The sequence below is a fragment of the Pan troglodytes genome, chromosome 21, assembly GCF_028858775.2.
Source record: "Pan troglodytes isolate AG18354 chromosome 21, NHGRI_mPanTro3-v2.0_pri, whole genome shotgun sequence".
In the NCBI taxonomy this organism is placed as follows: domain Eukaryota; kingdom Metazoa; phylum Chordata; class Mammalia; order Primates; family Hominidae; genus Pan; species Pan troglodytes.
The window spans coordinates 56,256,035-56,276,131 of record NC_072419.2 but is presented as its reverse complement, the minus strand read 5'-3'; the positions used below and the strand labels follow the sequence as shown (position 1 = coordinate 56,276,131).

The 20,097-nt window shown below is 52.1% G+C and overlaps 1 protein-coding gene and 1 non-coding gene across 2 annotated transcripts; both read right to left on the bottom strand.

Moving 5' to 3' along the window:
- Nucleotides 1-2,480: 2,480 nt before the first annotated feature.
- On the bottom strand, nt 2,481-8,363 carry SNAI1 (snail family transcriptional repressor 1). The gene is made up of 3 exons (XM_009437412.5): nt 8,235-8,363; nt 7,030-7,557; nt 2,481-3,498 (listed from the first exon to the last, which is right to left on the bottom strand). Exons 1-3 carry the CDS (start codon nt 8,314-8,316, stop codon nt 3,314-3,316), a joined length of 795 nt encoding a protein of 264 aa, XP_009435687.2. The 5' UTR covers nt 8,317-8,363; the 3' UTR covers nt 2,481-3,313.
- Nucleotides 8,364-19,124: 10,761 nt separating this feature from the next.
- LOC112206624 (U6 spliceosomal RNA) lies at nt 19,125-19,231 on the bottom strand. The gene has a single exon (XR_002941033.1). It is a non-coding gene; the product is annotated as a U6 spliceosomal RNA (small nuclear RNA).
- Between the last annotated feature and the right edge of the window lie 866 nt (nt 19,232-20,097).

Below are 20,097 nucleotides of genomic sequence, written 5' to 3'. Positions count from 1 at the left end.
TGGACTCCTGGGCTCCAGCAATCCTCACACTTCAGCCTACAAATAGCTAGGACTACACAGATGTGAACCACCATGCCCAGCTTCCCCAGATAATAATACTAAATAACTCTCACCCACTAGGGCTCAGGTGTGCTGGGCCATGGGCTGGGTGGCCACAACTGCCACAAGTTTCTTAAATACAGGCTTCATCTCCAAGGCCACCAACACCCTGAACCAGGCCACCATTCTCCCTCCTTTCCCTCCCTCCCTCCCCTCTGGCCCTTTTTTGTTTGTTTGTTTGAGACAAGGTCTCCTTCTGTGACCCAGGCTGGAGTGCAGTGGCGAGATCTCAGCTCCCGACCTCAAGCGATTCTCCTGCCTCAGCTTCCCAAGTAGCTGGGACTACAGGCATATGCCCCACCATGCCCGGCTAATTTTTTATTTTAGTAGAGACGGGGTTTTGCCATGTTAGCCAGGCTGGTCTCGAACTCCTAGCCTCAGGTGATCTGCCTGTCTAAGCCTCCCAAATTGCTGGGATTACAGGCATAAGCCAGGGTGCCTGGCCCCCTCTGGCTTTCTCATGGTCTCCCTGCCTTTGTCTTTCTCCTCCTGGATCCCTGAGATCCATTCTCCCAAGCAGCCAGGGAGATCTTTGTAGGAAAGGTACAGCAGGCCTCAGCACTCTCCTGCTTTACAGCCCCAGTGGCTGCCCTAGGGGCTTAGACAAAATTCCCACCTGCTTAGCACCACAAGCTCTGCAGAGCTGGGCCCACTCTCCTCTCCCACCCTGTCTTCCCAGTCCCTCCGCCATCCTGGTCTTTCTCATGGGGGCAGCACATTCCAGCAGGCTTGCTATTCCCTCCCCCAGATCCTTCCCTGCCGGCATCTTTCTCCTCCTTCAGGTCCGGGCTGGAATTCAGCTCTTCCAGGGCTCTCACTGCCTTGGCCTGGGGAGCCCCACCCCGTTGTTCTCTAGTGCCTGGCACCCTTTCATTCTGTCCTGGCACCATCACTGTAGAAAAGCGGCTTGTTTATTTAATCACTTGTTTGCTTTCTCTCTCCCCGACCAGAACATACGTCCCATGAACGCAGGGATGGCCTGTCTTGTTCACGGGTGTAACCCCAGGGCCTGGCACACATGGTACCCTCGAAACCCCTGAATGAATGAATGCCTCTGTACAGTCTCCGAGAGGAAGGCACTACTGTCACCCTGTTTTATAGACACAGAAACTGGGGCCCCCAGAGGGAGAGAGCCTTACTCCAAGTGCCCTGAGAGTCAGCGGCAGGAGCCCAGCCTACGGAACTCCCAGGATGACCTGAGGGGCCGGGCTTGGTGACCTCAGGCAAGCCCACCTCTGTGCCTCATTTTCCGGAGGCCCGACCCCCAGGGATTATGTGAAGTCATGAAATCATTCATTCAGCACCTACTGTGGGTGGATGGAGACGACCTAGAGGGACCCGCAGGGACCCAGGACACAGTAGGCCTTCAGCTCATGGATGCCCAACCCCCATCCCCCCAACTCCCTAACTTCCCTTCAGGGAGGCAGGCCACAATTTGGCGATTGTTAGAGAACGTTTTTTTTTTCCTTTTGGGAGGAAAGCTGCAAGTCATTAAGGGCTGCTCCCGGCCTGTGGGTCACCATTTCCTGTTTAGAAGAAAGAATCATCTCTCCTTTGGAACATGAAGCTCCCCCCACCCCCAGCCTGACTCTGGGGCTCCGAAGCTCTGGGACGCCTCAGCTCCTCACAGGAAACTGGCACCTCCAGCACCTTTTGTGTTCAAAAAGGACACTCATTTTCTCCTGGCCCCAAGAGGCCCCCAGTGGTGAGGTCACCACCATCAGCTGGCAGGGAATGAATTACCCTAGCCCAAGACGCAAGCTGACCGTCCCGCCGTCCTCGGAGCAGGAAGCTGAGTGACCCCTACCCTTTGGCCTGGCTTCTCACCCTACTGGCTCCAGCCAGCCAATTTCCTCGCATCAAAGGCCATTTGGTACCCAGCAGCAAGACGGAGGTGTGGGACTGACAAGGAGGCCCAAGGGGGCCTGGAGCCCTTGGAAACAGGAAGGACATCCTCTGTCTCCTTGGTCGCATTCCACTCGCATCTGGGGGAAGCGGACAATCCCACCCCAAAAGACCTGCAGTGCTGGGGCAGAGCTTTGCAGCCTGTCTAGTTGATAAGACCCAGGAAGCCAGCTTTGCACTCCGTGGGCCAGATCAACTTCAAAATTCAAGAACGAGAAAGTAAAAAGCCACAGTGTATAGTGAAGAGCTCGTATGGATGCCGCTGGCTCACCCAAACAGCAGCAGACAGGACACCCAGGCCAACGGGAAAACCCAGTCTCATAAGGTCCCTGACAGCGACACCCAGGACTCCAAAGCCCTATGTTTCCAAGGACAAGATTTAAGGCTGTGTCAGAAATATCTAAGCTTCAGGAATTCCTGTCCCCTCCTCCCTTATCAAAGACCTTTCAAAATACCCACTCCTCTATGACACCAAAGACTTTTTAATATATAAATTAACTGCTTTATTGAATATCAATAAACTGTACATATAACTATACAAAACGTTTCCTTGATACAAAATGTTTGAAATATAAATACCAGTGTACCTTTAAAACTGTAAACATCTTCCTCCCAGGCCAACCTGTCGGGCCCCCAGAATAGTTCTGGGAGACACATCGGTCAGACCAGAGCACCCCACTTGGGCCCCCGACAAGTGACAGCCATTACTCACAGTCCCTTTTCAGACATTGTTAAATTGCCCGGGAAACAGGTGCCACCCCGCCAAACAGGAGGCTGAAATAGCTGCCTGGGCTCGGGGCATCTCAGACTCTAGTCTGCCACCGCCTCCGCAGGCCCCGGGGCTGCACCTGGGGGTGGATTATTGCATAGTTAGTCACACCTCGTGGAGGGTGGCCTGAGGGTTCCTTGTGGGGGGGTGTGTGTGAGGGGAGTGGGGTCCCCTGAGTGGGGTGGGAGCTTCCCAGTGAGTCTGTCAGCCTTTGTCCTGTAGCTCAAAGCAGCTGTATCCAAACAGCTCTGGATACAAAAACCCACGCAGACAGGCCAGCTCAGGAATCCCCCAGGGCTGGGGGCCAGCTGCCCTCCCTCCACAGAAATGGCCACGGGAAGGCCTCTTCCAGAGCCCAGGCAGAGGACACAGAACCAGAAAATGGTCTTCATCAAAGTCCTGTGGGGCTGATGCGGCCAGAAGTGGGGCACTCAGGAGGGAATTCCATGGCAGGGAGAAGGATGTGGGGTCCTTCCTGCTGGAGCTGGGGAAGGCTGTCAGGCAGGGGCAGGTATGGAGAGGAAGAGGGATCCTCGAGGGTCAGCGGGGACATCCTGAGCAGCCGGACTCTTGGTGCTTGTGGAGCAGGGACATTCGGGAGAAGGTCCGAGCACACGCCTGGCACTGGTACTTCTTGACATCTGAGTGGGTCTGGAGGTGGGCCCGCAGGTTGGAGCGGTCAGCGAAGGCACGGCTGCAGTGGGGACAGGAGAAGGGCTTCTCGCCTGGGGAGAGAACGCCAGAAAGGCCGAGAAAGGCCGAGTGAGCCGTGGGACAACAGCTGGCAGTGATGGGAATCCCTCCCCGCATACCCCAAACCCTGAAGGAATCCCATGATCCCAGGAAAGCCAGGCCTCCGTCAAACACGCAGCCAGGGTCCAAAGGCCGGGACCTGACGGAGCTCTGCTGCTTCCCACTGTGCAACTCTGGGCAAGTTGTCTGGCTTCTCTGAGCCTCCATTTTCCCACCTGTAAAGTGGGGCTATTCACCCCCCACTCATAGGGGTTGGTAAGTGACAGAAGGTAGGGTACTCATCCACATCCCGCAGGGACGTGCGAAGTGGTGAACAATGACTCAACACCTTTACTGATTCATCCTACTGTCACTTGATCCTACTGTGGTCTCATTTCAGAGACAGTGAAACTGAGGCCCAGAAGTAGCATGTTCAGGGTCCCCTGGCAGGACCCCAAAGCCTCTGATTTCACCTACTGCCCTTACTGCCTTCAGTCAAGGGAGGACGTGACTGGTGTCCTTACGATCAGTCCTGGAGTCATTCCTTGATTTACTCTGTTGGGGGCCAAAGCCAGAGTCAGCCTTAAGAGGCTTCCCCACCCCCACCTCCAAGCTGGTTAGGCCACTCCTGGGGCCCGGCCAGCAGCCTGCTTTCCTCACCACCCCACCTCCTGCGCTGTAATCCCAAATCTCCTTGTCTGTTCTCCAATCAGGCTGAGTCCCATAAGGGCAAGGGCCTCCTTTGAGTCCCTTCTAAGCCCCAGCCCAGGGCCTGGGACCCTTTCTATCACCCAAGAGGCTACGGAAACCTGTGGCCCTGACACACCATCTGCCTGGCCAAGGCTGTGTTGGGAAAAGTCTTGCACATGGAGCTGGGTGCCCAGTAAATCCTCAACAAGCCCTTAGAGAATAAATAAGTCTGTTTTAAAAATTAAAGAGGCCTCAGAGGAGTCTGCCCCCTCACTCATGCCTCATAACAATCCCTGCTCCAACCAAAAAGCTATATAGTTCCAAAAACACCAATAATGTTGATTTGTTTTTTTCTGGGGAATGCAGCATTTTCCAAATAAAAGGTCATAACAGTAACTCATTAAACAAAAATCTATTGAGGCTGGGTGTGGTGGCTCACGCTTGTAATCCCATCACTCTGGGAGGCCGAGTGAGGCAGGATTGCTTGAAGCCAGGAGTTTGAGACAAGCCTAGGCGATAAAGCAAGACCCTGTCTATAATTTTTTTTTTTAATCTACTGAGCTCCTACTAAGTGCTAGACACTATTCCATAATACTGAATAGTCTTTTTAAAAAACATGCAATTCTCCAATCCCCTCACGCCCAGTCTGATATGCCCGCAAGGTCAGGGCCCGCCTGTGAAATCCCAGCGCTGGATGGAATTTAAGAGCTGAGAGTGAATTCATTCCATCACCTCCTGGGTGCCTAGGGTGCCACACTGAGCTACCAGGGTAGGAGAGAGTCCAGAGGATGGCTCCAATGGGACCCATGCATTCAATAGGGACTTATGGAGCGCCTGAGAGCTGGACTCAGTCTCATGGGGCAGAAATGGAAACTCGCCACTCCAAAGGGTGGGGGACATAGAGGATTGGGGGAGGGGTGCCTGAGCACTACTCCACTCTGCCATTACTCAGCAGCCTCCACACGCCACGCCTGAAGGGTTTGTTGATTGCATTCTAAGTCTTCATGTGAATGAGAAGGGTAAGTTCACCCTTGTGAACTAAGGGCTGACTCTGGAGATCTGGAAAAGGGGCTGGAGTCCATTTGTAAGACCAGAGTTACGACAGCACCTCCCTTCCCTTCCCAGGGCTGTTGGTGAAGTCCTGAGCACTACCTCCTGCACAGTAAGTGCCCAAAGTGTGATGAGACCTGAACCCGAACAAAAGGGGAAGGAGACATTCTAGGACATGAAGGGCTGGGGGCGGGGGCTGTGTGCACACGCAGGAGGCACAGACCCCCACTCCTTGGATCCCTCGCCCCCCAGACGCCTTCATGGTACTCCTGGCAAGTGTGAAATCGGCACCAGGCCGGCGGGGACAAAGGGCGCCGAGGGGGGCACTGTACATGCGATATCCCCGGATTAAAGGGGCCTGCCATGCAGTGGGCCAGCAGCTGTGACTGGAACAGGTGCTGGGCACCGCTGCCCCATGCACCTGCTCCACCCCTCCCAGCCCCCACCCACTGGGCCCACCATTAAGGCACACAATGGGAGTCAATGAGGACCGCAATGATACATTTCAAGGGGATTTCTGTGTCTCAGCCATGGCTTTACATTAAAATAATGTCCGGATGGGAGGTGAGAGAGGCAGGCAGGACTGCAGCACCCTGAGGGGTTCAACTGTCCCAAAATAGAGCCCTGTGAGCTGGGCAGGCACCCAGGAGGCCAGGCAGTTGGACCTTTACATGTTAAAATCAGAGCAACTGGTGCACGAAGGAAGAGAAATGGGTAGCCTTAGTCGAATAAGATGCCAATAAAGCCCGCGAAATGCCAGTCCTCCCAGATACCTCACTGACCCTCACCGCTCAGAGGTCAGGCGCCAGGCCAGGAAATGGCAGAACCTGGCCAGCTTGAACCCTGTGGAATCTTCTCCCTCAACTGTCACTCTCCAAAGAGCAGCTCCAGGCACAGTGGCTGCCACCATTCAAGTTCTAAAAAGTTCTACCTTTTCTCCATGTCCAGAAAGTTTTTTACACATTTAGTAAATTTTCGAAAGACGTGATTGTGTTTTCTGCCCCAAAGATGCCGTTTCCTGGTCTGTGTGCTAGGATTGAGTGGGGGTGGGGAAGCCGACCTGAGAACCGTTCGGGTATAATAAATTACTATAAAGTGATTAGCCACCTTTACAGCCACTCTCTAAAACATACGCTATCATAGTTTTCCCCTGAGGCTCAGAGAGGTTAAGTTGCTTGCCCAAAGTCACACAGCAGGGAAGCAGAGCAAATGCCAAGGAACCATTTTTGTGAGAGTTTAGCAGGTACCGGCACTTTGCCAGGTGCTTCCCATATGCATTCCTGCATTTAGCCTGTATAGAAACCCCACGAGCTGTTCTCATGCCCATCTGAAAGATAGAGAAAATGAGGCTCACAGAAGAGAAACATCAGCCTAAGCTTTGAGAAAGTTCTCAAAGAAGGATTCAGAGCCAGGCGGGGGGTCTGACAACATCCTGTCTGGCTAGGGAGGGGGCGGACCCGGGAGAGGGTGTGGCCGGGTGGGCCCCTTCACACCTGGCCCCCACAGCAAGGTGTTGGTTGCACCTTTCCCATATCCAGCTCCGACCCATTTGGCTGAGAAACAGGCTGCAGGGGATTGGGAAGGTGTCTGCTTTGCCCATCTGCTTAGCTGATGAAGAAAGTTTCTGCCAAACGTTTCCAGAGAGCCAGGCCCTGGAACTTGAGCTAGAAGTTAGAATACTCGGGGCCTCAGTGTCCACAACTTTGGGAATGAGAACAGCAAGCCCAGATTCACAAAAGCTGCCAGAGAGAGCAACGGTGGGGGGCGCCTGGAGGGGCACGTACCAGTGTGGGTCCGGACATGGCCTTGTAGCAGCCAGGGCCTAGAGAAGGCCTTCCCGCAGGTTCCACAGACGCAGGGCAGCGTGTGGCTTCGGATGTGCATCTTGAGGGCACCCAGGCTGAGGTATTCCTTGTTGCAGTATTTGCAGTTGAAGGCCTTTCGAGCCTGGAGATCCTTGGCGTCAGAGAGCTGGGCCAGCTGCTTGGGCACTTGGCCCAAGCCTGGGAAGGCAGCATAGGCCTCGGCCTCCAAGGAAGAGGCTGAAGTAGAGGAGAAGGACGAAGGAGCCGGTGAGGGTGGGCTGGGGGGCTGGGAGCCTTTCCCACTGTCCTCGTCTGACAGGGAGGTCAGCTCTGCCGCCCTGGGACTCTCCTGGGGCCGAAGGGAGGCCCAGGCAATTGGCTGGGCTTGGGGCGCCAGGACAGAGTCCCAGATGAGCATTGGCAGCGAGGCGGTGGGGTTGAGGATCTCCGGAGGTGGGATGGCTGCCAGCAGGTGGGCCTGGTCGTAGGGCTGCTGGAAGGTAAACTCTGAGGGAGAAAAAGCAGAGTCAGGCGTTAATTAAATCATTCACTCAATCAACAAACATGAGCCCACCGCTGGCCAGGGGCTGGGTGGGGCCGATTCTCAATACATAATTAGATCAAAAAAATTATCCACAGGACAGACCAGGTTCCTGCCGTCCTCGCCCAGGTCACCCAATCTGAGTCTCTCACAGACCCCCAGTTGAAGGAGGTCATTTCCTGATCTCCCTCTCCTAAGTCCCCAGTCTCCAGCCTGAGGCCAGAACCCCATCATCCCAGCCCCGGAGCCACCACCCTGCCCCAATCCCCCTCCTCACACACATCTCGTCTCCCCACCCCTCCCCTCAACCCTCTGGACTCCGGACTCTCCCCAGCAGCGTCCAGAGGGCCCTCCTGACACAGGCCTCCTCTCCTTCCCCTCTTGCGGAGCTCCTCCGCCTCTCGCCGGCTACAAAGGCCCCCCAAGCTCAAGACCCCTGCCCTCTACACGGCACTCCCCCAACCACCCAGACAGATCCCCGGAACTGGGGACCCACCTGCCCGGTCTCCCGAGCCCGCAATGGTCCACAAAACATCCTGTGACTCGATCCTGGCTCAGGCAGGCCGCCTCCCTCAGGTGCCCCCCACGCAGCCTTCGCCTGTCTCCCCCAAACCTCCTGGAGCCCAGAACCCCTCCAACGCACCTGGATTAGAGTCCTGCAGCTCGCTGTAGTTAGGCTTCCGATTGGGGTCGGAGGGCTTCCTGACGAGGAAAGAGCGCGGCATAGTGGTCGAGGCACTGGGGTCGCCGATTCGCGCAGGAGTAGCGCAGAGTAACCACTCGCTAGGCCGTGCCGCGGCGCAATGAATGCAGCAGCGCCGCCAACTCCCTTAAATACTCCAGGGGGGTGGGAGGGGAGGGGCCTTATCTGCCACGCCCCTTTGTCACCTCCGCGCCAATCGGAGGCTCGTCTCCGCCGAAGGCCACTCCCCGAGCAGGTGCGCCGGGGGCCGGCCGGGCTCGCGCCGCGTGGCGGTGAGAGCCCGGGCGGGGACTCCTCCGAGGCGGGGTTCGCTGGCGCAGCGCGAGTCGTCCCCCGCGCTGGGGCTGTCCGGGGCGGGACGTCAAGCGAAGCGAGGCCCCTGCGAGGTGGGACCCCGGCAGGGCGCCGCGCGCCCACCGGCTCAGCGCCCGGTGGTCGGAGCGCTTCTGACGCCCCCTGGCGCTGTGCGCCGGCCGGGACACCTGACCTTCCGACGCCCGCCCCCGCCTCGGGCTTGGGAGGGGGCGGAAATTTCCTCCGCCCGGCTGGCGCCTGGAGAGCGTGGCATTGACGAGGGAAACGCACATCGCTGGGGAGGAAGCGAGGAAAGGGACACCGCACGTGGCTCTCGGCGGCTTGAAATGCCACGGACTTTTTGCAAAGCAGCCTGGCCCAGCTAGCCAAGAGCACCCGTTCCTTCCCTTATCCAGTGTTTACGGAGCGCCCAGCACGTGCGGGGCACTGTACCTGGGGCCAGGGCACAGCCCCGGACAGGACACTCAGAGCCTCTCCCGAAGGGTAGCTCCTGGTCCAGTGAGGGAGACAGACGAAGTAAACAGATAATTACAATGCAAAGGGAAGTGTGCTTTGGTGGGGGAGAGACGGGACGCGGCGACCGTTAAGAGGCGGGTCACCTGACAGGGGGTCGGGGTGACTTCCCAGAGGAAGTGAAGAATTATCAAGGGAAAAGGCCCGAGGTAAGAAGTGGCAACTGCTTCAGAGTAACTCCTAGAGAGCAGCTTCCAGGGATGGGGTGGGATGGGCATGCCCGGAGGAGTCAGATGTGCTGGGCCCCAGGGCCTCGTAGGAGTTTGGACTTTGCCTCAAGGGCACTGGGGAGCCACCGAAGGATTTTCAGCTGAGGAGGGACCTGGTTAGAGTTTCGTTGAAAAAGATCCCTGTAGGCTGGCGGGAGAAAGAAGGCATGGGCCGGGCGTGTCTCCTCACCCCGTGAAGATCCTCGATCCTGTGTCTAAAGGCTGTAACACGGCTCCATAGGGGCCCTGACTGAATGCATGTGGGGTGGGCCCAAGTGAGGGGCAGCTGCACCCCCACCCCAGCTTCCCTGGGAGGCGTACCAGGCCCGGGGGTGGCGCTGAAATAAACCTCACAGGTCTCACCGTTCTTGTTTCCACCTGTGAAGGAAGACTATAAAAACCTATAAGCACCCCACACCACCACCACCACCAACCTGAAGGGCAGAACTACTGTCTGTTTAGTCACTTGGTGCCGGGTGTGACAGCCGTGAACAAAATCGTCCTCCCCTGGTTCTAGCTGGAGAGCGGGGAGTAGGCGGGGGACAGAAGCAGTAAGCAGTCATTAAGCGGAATACTCCCTGTCCCGTGTCAATTTAGCTCCAATCAGGATCCTTTGCTTGAAGCCAGAGTGAGGCCAGATCACCCCCTCCTCTGCTCAAACCCTCCCATGCGCCTGTCTCAGAGTAAAAGCCAAAGTCCTCTTCTCAGCCAACTCGGCCCCGCTGCTCTGACCCCAGCTGACCTTGGCTTGAGCCTCTCTCCCTCCCCCATGCACAAGGATCCCGCCCCCAGCCTTCCTTCTGTTCCTCCAACATCCCAGACCTTTCCCACCTTGGCACCTGCTGCTCTTCCTCCTCTTCTCTACGTCTCTTGCTCCTAGATCTTCAAGCTGGCTTCCTTTCATTCTTTGTTTCAGCAGCAACTTCACCAACTGCTCAGCCTCGTTTAGTAAAGAGAGAAATGGCAAATCCAAGCCACAGTGAGCTGCCATTTCATGCCCATGAGAAGGACAACAAGGAAAAATTTGGTCACTATCAAGAGTTGATGAGGAGGTGAGAGCTGGCGAGAGGGTCGGTGGGCATAGTCACTTTGGAAAAGTTTGGCATCAGCTAGCAACAGGTGACTCCTCTCCCTGCCTGTCCTCAAGCCATCTGCATCCCAGGGGCTGCAGCTGACAAGTCTGTCCTCAAACCAACTGCATCCCAGGGGTTCTCAGCTCTGGCAGCACATTAGATCCCCACAGGGAAGGATTAAAACACCTAAGCCTCGGCTCACCCCACCCCCACCTACATCTTGATTTAATTAGTCTGGGGCCTCTGGCTTCAGCATTTTAAAAAACTCCCCTGGGGATTATAATGAGCAACCAAGCAAAGTAAAGAACTGTTGTCCAGCCCAAACCCCGAAAAAACAAAAAAGGATATTCATTGTACCCTCGTTCCTAATAGCAAAAAAAGCAAAAACAAAAACAAAACTGGATACAACACAAATGTTTATAAACAGTAGACTGGATTAATGAACCCTGGTGCAATCCTGTAATAGAATACTATACAGCAATAAAAATGAACTACAACTCCATGCAGCAACAGGGATAAATCTCAAAAACACAATGTCGAGCAGAGGTCACAAACAAATGCATAGTTATTTGGATTTATATGAGGTTCTGAAGCAGGCAAACGAAACCCTATATTATTTAGGGATGTATGTGGGGGTTGTAGAATTAGAAAGAAAAGCAAGGAAGTGTTTTTTTGTTTTGTTTTTGAGACGGGGTCTTGCTCTGTCACCCAGGCTGGAGTGCAGTGGCACAATCACGGCTCACTGCCACCTGGAACTCCTGAGCTCAGCCTGCCAAAGTGCTGGGATTACAGGGGTGAGCCACTATGCCGGCTGCAAGGAGATGTTTGATACAAAATTCTGAAGAGTGGCTGGTGAGGAGGGGAGGCAAGAACAGGCTGCACATGAAGCTTCTAGAATTTTGGTAATGACCTGTTTCCTAGGCAGGGAGGGATCTTTATTGTTAGTCTTTCTACTGTACATAGACTATTTTACCGTATCTTCATGACATGGTAGTGTACAGAGACAATTTAAACACTTTTAGGTATGAATAATATATTTAACACAAAAAATGTTAGTCAGTTCCTCAGGGGAGCCTTCCCTGATCACCCTAGCCAAAGTAGGACCCACCCTTGCCCCAGCACCCACCTTCTTTTTTCTTTTTTTCCCCCTTTTTTCACTGAGACGCGCTACCATGCCTGGCTAATTTATTTTTTGTAGAAATGGGGTCCCACTATGTTGCCCAGGCTGGTCTCAAACTCTGCGGCTCAATTGATCCTCCCACTTTAGCCTCCCAACTTGGTGGGATTACAGGAGTGAGCCACCGCGCCCAGCCCACCTTTCTCTCTCATTGTCTTATTCTGTTTTCTTCAAAGCACATAATGGGGGCTCAATCAAGTACTTGCAGGCAGCCACTGCCTGGGCCTCCCGCTTTCCACTTTCCTTCAGTGGTCAGGCACCTGCGCGGGGCATGGGGGTGGGAGGCAACGCAGAGGGGAGGGGCCTTGCTCAGATCGGATCGAATTGTCCCCGCCGCCCCCTCCAGGCCCGCCCTCGCTCCACTCCCTCCTGCAGGCGGCGGAGACCACGAGGTGAGAGGAGGCTTCGGGCCAGGCCTCTCGGCCGCAGACCCAGCTCCCTTTGCAGGGGAAGGTGAGGTGACACTTTTGATACTGTGGGGTCAGGTCCTCCCGGAAATGGGCGACATCTGCAGCCCAGGTGGCCTGGGACCCGGCAGGGCCAGGCCCTCCCCAGCTCCCCACACGAGGGGTCCCGCCCCAGGCCTGGGGCGCGGTCCTCTAGCGCCCTCTGCTGGCCAAGGCGCCTCCCTGCAATCGTCGCGGGGTGCAGGGGGCACGCGCCTTTCAGGGAGGTGAAGGCTGGTATAACTGCCGGGAGGGCAATCTGGGAATACCTAGTGTGCTCACGAAAGGCTTCTGGAAGGAAGGTACATTTGAATAGACACCTGCATTTTCTGCAGGTGCCAATCTCCCACTAGAAGTAAAACCAGTAGCTAAATAATGTGATTTACAGTTACCCAACTAAAAGAAGAGTCTCCCTCCATTCCAGACCAACTTTTCCCTCCCCAAAGCAACCTTTTTTTTTTTTTAAACCAGTGTCTTGTATGACCTTCCAGGGATGGCCTATGTATATATTAATATGTGCATGGGCAGTGCGTGGTGGCTCACACCTCTAATCCCAGAGCTTTGGGAGGTCAACGTGGGAGGATCGCTTGAGCCCAGAAGTTTGAGACAAGCCCGGGCAATATAGCAAGACCCTGTCTCAAAAAAACAAAACAAAACAAAACAAAAAATAGGCAGGTTACATGCCTGTTGTCCCAGCTACTCGGGAGGCTGAGGTGGGAGGACCACTTGAGCCTGGGAGGTAGAGGCGTCCATGAGCCAAGATCATACCACTGCACTCCAGCTTGGGCAACAGAGTGAGATCCTGTCTTTAACTATATACATATATATATATATATATGTACAGCCCTTTATGTATTACAAATAGGAACCTCCACACTAACCTACACCTTGCTATAGTAACATTTTTTTGTTTTGAATCGTCATCACATGGGTAATGCTATAACAATATTCAGTGTTTTGAAAATCATTCCATATCATTACACGCAGCTCCCTTAATTTTCTGCAGGGATGCGGACTATTCATTGTATGGATTATACTACAGTCACGCAATTTACCTAACACGAAGACTCATGATGGGCATTTAGGTTAGATTGCAATTTATTGGCTACTACAAATAATGTGGCAATTTCAATGAATGCCCTCTACACACATCATTGCACTCCACATCAAATGGTATGTTATATAAAATGTTGATACATTTGTCCAAATGCCATCCAAAAAGATTAAACTGAACTATACTCCCACTAGCAGGGAGTTGAGGGCCCCTTTTCAAAAGTTGCCCAACACAGAGTATTGTCTTTTTGTTTTTCTTTTTTGAGACAGGGTCTCGCTATGTTGCCCAGGCTGGAGTGCAGTGGCATGATCATAACTCACTGCAGCCTCCATCTCCTGGGCTCAAGTGATTCTCCTACCTCAGCCTCCTGAGCAGCTAGGACTACAGGCCTACAGGCATGAGCCACCACACCTGACCCTGTCTATTTTTTATTTTTTGAGACAGTCTCACTCTGTCACCCAGGCTGGAGTGCCATGGCATAATCCCTGCTCACTGCAACCACCGCCTCCCAGGCTCAAGTGATCCTCCCACCTCAGCCTCCAGAGTAGCTGGGACTATAGGTGCGAGGCATCACATCTGGCTAATTGTCTTTTGCATTTTTTTTTTTTTTTTTTTTTTTTTTGTAGAGCCGAGGTTTTGCCATGTTGTCTAGGCTGGTCTCAAACTCCTTGGCTTAAGTGATTCACCTGCCTCGGCCTCCCAAAGTACTGGGATTACAGTCATGAGCCACCTTGCTGGCCTTTAACTTTTTTATCTTTGCCTGTCTGATAAGGTAAAATGGGATCTCCTGTTGTCATTTGCATTTCACATGACTAGGGTGGAGCATTTTTTTTTTTTTTTTTTTTGCGACAGAGTTTCACTGTTGTTGTCCAGGCTGGAGTGCAATGGTGTGATCTCGGCTCACCACAACCTCCGCCTCCCACGTTCAAGTGATTCTCCTGCCTCACCCTCCCATGTAGCTGGGATTACAGGCATGTGCCACCACACCCATCTAATTTTGTATTTTTAGTAGAGATGAGGTTTCTCCATGTTGGTCAGGCTGGTCTCAAACTGCCAACCTCAGGTGATCCACCTGCCTCGGCCTCCCAAAGTGCTGGGATTACAGGCATGAGCCACCGCGCTCAGCCGTGAGCCACCACGCCCAGCAGTGTGGAGCATTTTTTACATACACCAAAGCCATTTCTGTTTCTCTGTGTTCTGAACTATTGCTTCATGTCCTTTGGTCACCAAATTGATGAACTTGATTTCTTTCCTTTTTTAAAATCCTGCATGTCCTTCCAGTGAATGAACTTCTTAATTTCTAAGAGCTCTTTATTAGACTGGTGGCCCCTGTTGATTAGCTCGTTATCAGTGAATGAATTGATCAGGAGTTGGAAAGTTAATCTTGACCAGGAGAAAGACATTGTCTACAGAAAGTTCAATGAATGAGTCAATGCTCTACTGCCATCCTCATCCTGGATTTAACCTCTTCCTATGCCTCACACTTGCCTAAAAACAAACAGTGATTCAGCCGTGGGCCTTATCCAATAAGCCCTCTGTGAAGTCACCATTTCAGAATACAAATTGCTTCTAAGGGAGGTTTCTGGGTCGAGGTCTGAGTCTGTTGGGCATTACCCATGGGGGAGGCTCCAAGGTAAGCTATGCAAGCCTTTGTAAAATGGTATTTATTTTTTATCATTTTAAAAATTAGAGATGGGGGTCTCACTATGTTGCCCGGGCTAGTCTCAAACTCCTGGGCTCAAGCGAACCTCCCACCTAATCCTCCCAAAGTACTAGTATTACAGCTAGCCTTTTCATTCCTATTTACTGAGCACCTGCTGGGTGCCAGGCTCGTTGTAGGAGGCTCACCTCAGGGATGTCCCTATAGCATCCCAAAGTTGTATTCTAGGCTCCTGCATACAGGCCGAGGCCATGCGGGGACCAATGAATACATTACCCATCTGCCCCGAAAAGAAGGAAAAAGCTCTGGATGTAATGAAATCATATCAAGATATTAAGTGCTAAAAAGCAAGGTGCAAGACGTGCTCGGTGGCTCACGCCCGTAATCCCAGCACTTTGGGAGGATGAGGCAAGTGGAGCACCTGAGGTCAGGCATTCAAGACCAGCCTGGCCAACATGGCAAAACCCCGTCACTACTAAAAATGGAAAAAATTACCTGGGCACGGTGGTGTGCGCCTGTAATCCCAGCTACTTGGGAGGCTGAGGCAGCATGGCTTGAACCTGTGAGGTGGAGGTTGCAGTAATCCGAGATTGCACCACTGCACTCCAGCCTGGGCAACAGAGTAAGACTTTGTCTCAAAAAAAAAAAAAAAAAAAAGCAAGGTGCAAAACACCATTATACAGGTATTTCTTAGGACATTAAACCATCTCTGGAGAGAGGGTAATGTGCCTGTCTCTGAGGAGTAGCTGGTAGCTGTCAGCAGGGGTGGAAGGAAGATTCTTTACTAAATATCCTTTCCCATGTCTTGATTTTATTTTTTATCATTTACAAGTATTATCGGCATTATTATTATTATTATTTTAGAGACTGGGTCTCGCTATGTTGCCCAGGCTGGTCTCGAACTCCTAGGCTCAAGCAATCCTCCCTCCTCGGCCTCCCAAAGTATTGGAATTCGGGTGTGAGCCACGAATCTGGACAATTGGATTAATTTTTAATAGGGTAGCAAAAGTCGTCCATACGGCCAGGCGCAGTGGCTCACGCCTGTAATCCCAGCACTTTGGGAGGCCAAGGCGGGCGGATCACGAGGTCGGGAGATCAAGACCATCCTGGCTAACACAGTGAAACCCCATCTCTACTAAAAATACAAAAAATTAGCCGGGCATGGTGGCAGGCGCCTGTAGTCCCAGCTACTCGGGAGGCTGAGGCAGGAGAATGGCATGAACCCAACAGGCAGAGCTTGCAGTGAGCTGAGATCACGCCACTGCACTCCAGCCTGGGCGACAGAGCAAGACTCCGTCTCAAAAAAAAAAAAAAAAGTCGTCCATGATAGAGGAACTGTTGAGTGTAAAACAGGCCCATCAATGGAATCTTTCACGACTGTTAAAATGTTCACACCTGGCCAGGCGTGGTGGCTCATGCCTGTAATCCCTGCATTTTGGGAGGCCAAGGTGGATGGATCACCTGAGGTCGGGAGTTCGAGACCAGCCTGACCAACATGGAGAAACCCTGTCTCTACTAGAAATACAAAATTAGCTGGGCATGGTGGCGCATGCCTGTAATCCCAGCTACTTGGGAGGCTGAGGCAGAAGAATCACTTGAACCCAGGAGGCGGAGGTTGCAGTGAGCCGAGATTGTGCCATTGCATTCCAGCCTGGGCAACAAGAGCAAAACTCCGTCTCAAAAAAAAAAAAAAAAATTATGTTGATGCTCGGCCAGGCGCGGTGGCTCACACCTGTAATCCCAGTACTTTGGGAGGCCAAAGTGGGAGGACCACTTGAGGTCAGGAGTTCGAGACCAGCCTGGCCAACATGGTGAAACCTCATGTCCACTAAAAAGACAAAAAATTAGCTGGGCATGGCAGCAGGCACCTGTAATCCCAGTTACTTGGGAGGCTGAGGCAGAAGAATTGCTTGAACCCAGGAGGCGGAGGTTGCAGTGAGCCGAGATCGTGCCACTGCACTCCATCCAGCCTGGGTGACAGAGGAAGACTCCATCTCAAAAAAAAAAAAAAAAATGTTGATGCTGTTCTGTGGGTACATAAACCCTCCCTGGTCCCAGCTCTCTTGTAGGAAAATCCAGAGCCTTCACTATGGCCCACAACAAGGCCCTACAGGATTGGCCCCCTGTGGCCCCTTGAGCTCCCCACCCTAGCCCCCATACTCACTATCGCCCACAAGGCTCCGGCTGCAGGGCAAACCACATCAGCCATGCTTCTGCTTTGGGGACCTTGCATCTGGTGTTCCCTGTCTCCTCTCAGCTCTTCTCCCAGATAGCCACAGGGCTCACCCCCCATCGCAGCAAAGCCTCCCAGGCCACCACTTCATCCCCCTGTCCTCCCTTTCCCTCTGGCACGCCTTCCCCTCTTGCTGCTTAGTTTTTCTCCACTTCGCTCATAATCTGGCATGGTGTATGTTTCACTGATTTTGTTGATTTCCCTTTAGACTGGAGGTTGCCAAACTACAGCCCTCAGGCCAAATCTGACCAAGGTTTGTTTCTTGTATGGTCCTTGAGCTAAGAGTAGCTTCTACAGATGAACACTGCAACCGATTTAATGATAGATAACAGTTACTTGGAACCTCAATTAAGGCAATATGTGAACCTTCAAAATTCCATGCTTGCTGGACCTCATGGTTCATGCCGGCAGTCCCAGCACTTTGGAAGGTGAGGCGGGCGGATTGTTTGAGCCCAGGAATTCGAGACCAGCCCAGGTAAAATGGCAAAACCTCACCTTTACAAAAAGTACAAAACTTAGCCGGGCATGGTGGCATGTGCCTGTAGTCCCAGCTACTTGGGAGGCTGAGGTGGGAGGATCACTTGAGCCCAGGAGGTCAAGGGTGCTGTGAGCGGTGATTGTGCCATGGAACTCCAGCCTGGACAACAGAGATTCTGTCTTGAATTAATAATAATAATAATAATAATTCATGCTTACAAAAAAAACTGGCTGGGCCCAGTGCCTCACACCTGTAATCCCAGCACTTTGGGAGGCCAAGGCGGGAGGATCAGTTGAGTCCAGGAGTTCCAGACCAGCCTGGACAATGAATGTATCAAGACCCTATCTCTATTATTTATATTTTAAAAACAGACAGGCTGGGCACGGTGGCTCACGCCTGTAATCCCAGCACTTTGGGAGGCCAAGAAGGGTGGATCGCTTGAGTTCAGAAGTTTGAGACCAGCCTGGCCAACATGGCAAAACCCTGACTTTACCAAAAAATAAATACAAAAATTAGCCGGGTGTAGTGGTGTGTACCTATAGTCCCAGCTACTCAGGAGGCTGAGGTGGGAGGATTGCTTGAACCTGGGAAATCGAGGCTGCAGTGAGCCAATACTGCACCACTGCACTCCAGCCTGGGTGACAGTGAGAGACCCTGCCTCAAAAAAAAAATTAAATTAAAAAAATGAAAAACAAAATTGTACTCAAATATTATTATAAATATTGTCCATAAAAATTTTGTGGGAATTTGTTTTCTCTTGTTATATGAGTACTGACATAACATCCTTGCTATTTAAGTCTGCAAAACCTAAGCATTCACTTTCTGCTCTAGACAGCTCCACACAGGCAGGAACTTTGTCTTGTCTGCTACTATGACCTGAGCACCAAGAACAGGGTCTGGTTCAGTAATTATTAGCTGAATGAAATGAATGAATTCATATATATATATGTGTGTGCGTATATATACATATATATACATGTATATATATGCTTTTTTTTTTTTTTTTTGGAGACAGAGTCTTGCTCTGTTGCCCAGGCTGGAGTGCAGTGGGATGATCTCAGCTCACTGCAGACTCCGCCTCCCAGGTTCAAGCAATTCTCGTGCCTCAGCCTCCCAAGTAGCTGGGATTACAGGTGCGAGCCACCATACTGGGGTAATTTTTGTATTTTTAGTAGAGATGAGGTTTCACCATGTTGGCCAGGCTGGTCTCAAACTCCTGACCTCAGGTGATCTGCCCGCCTCGGCCTCCCAGAGTGCTGGGATTACAGGCATGAGCCACCATGCCCAGCCGGAACTCATATTTTTAACTGAAAAAAATATCAGGTGTTAAAAAAAAAAAAAGAAGAAGAAAAAATTCAAGTGGGCTGGGTGCAGTGGCTCACGGCTGTAATCCCAGCATTTTGAGAGGCCAAGGCAGGAGGATCAGTTGAGCCCAGGAGTTCAAGACCAGCCTGGGCAAGATAGCAAGACTCTGTGTCAACAACAACAAAATCAATAATTAGTTGGGCATAGTGGCACACACCTGTAGTCCCAGCTACTTGGGAGGCTGAGGTGGGAGGATCCCTTGAGCCCAGGAGTTGGAGACTGCAGTTAACTATGATCATGCCACTGCGCTCCAGCCTGGGTGACAGAGCAAGACTCTGTTGCTTTTTCTTTCTCTTTCTTTTTAATTAAAAATATGGAATGCTTTATGAATTTGTGTGTCATCCTTGCATAGGGGCCACACTAATGTTCTGTGTATCATTCCAATTTTAGCATATGTGCTGCTGAAGCAAGCACAGGACTTCATCTCTTAAAAAAAATATATCAGGTGAACAGCATATGTAATAGGCTGCCTTTTGTGCAGATGTAAATAATATCTGTCTCTGAGAGGTCCAAGAAGCTGACTGCTTCAGAGGACAGGAACAGGGTGGGGTAGAAAGATGTCTTCTTTTTCTACAAGCATTTTTTTTTTTTTTTTTTTTTGAGATGCAGTCTGGCTCTGTTGCCCAGGCTGGAGTACAGTGGCTCGATCTCGGCTCACTGCAACTTCCACCTCCCCGGGTTCAAGTGATTCTCCTGCCTCAGTCTCCTGAGGAGCTGGGATTACAGAAACCTGCCACCGTGCCCAACTAATTTTTGTATTTTTTTAAGAAACGGGTTTTTGCCATGTTGGCCAGGGTGGTCTCGAACTCCTGACCTCAGGTGATCCACCTGCCTTGGCCTCCTACAATGCTGTGATTACAGGTGTGAGCCACTGCGCCCGGCCTCTAGGAGCCTTTTTGTTTGTTTTTTGTTTTTGACGTGGAGTCTCTCTCTGTCACCCAGGCTGGACTGCAGTGGTGCGATCTTGGCTCACTGCAACCTCTGCCTCCTGGGTTCAAGCGATTCTCCTACCTCAGCCTCCCCAAGTAGCTGGAACTACAAGTGTGCACCACCACGCCCAGCTAATTTTTTTTTTTTTTTTTTTTTTTTAGTAGATATGAGGTTTCACCATGTTGGCCAGGCTGGTCTTGAACTCTTGACCTCAGGTGATCCACCTGCCTCAGCCTCTGAAAGTGATGGGATTACAGGCGTGAGCCACTGTGCCCGGCCTAGAAGCCTTTTTTAAAGAATATGAATGTTTTATTTCAGATATATGTGTCACCATTTCAAATAAACTTTTC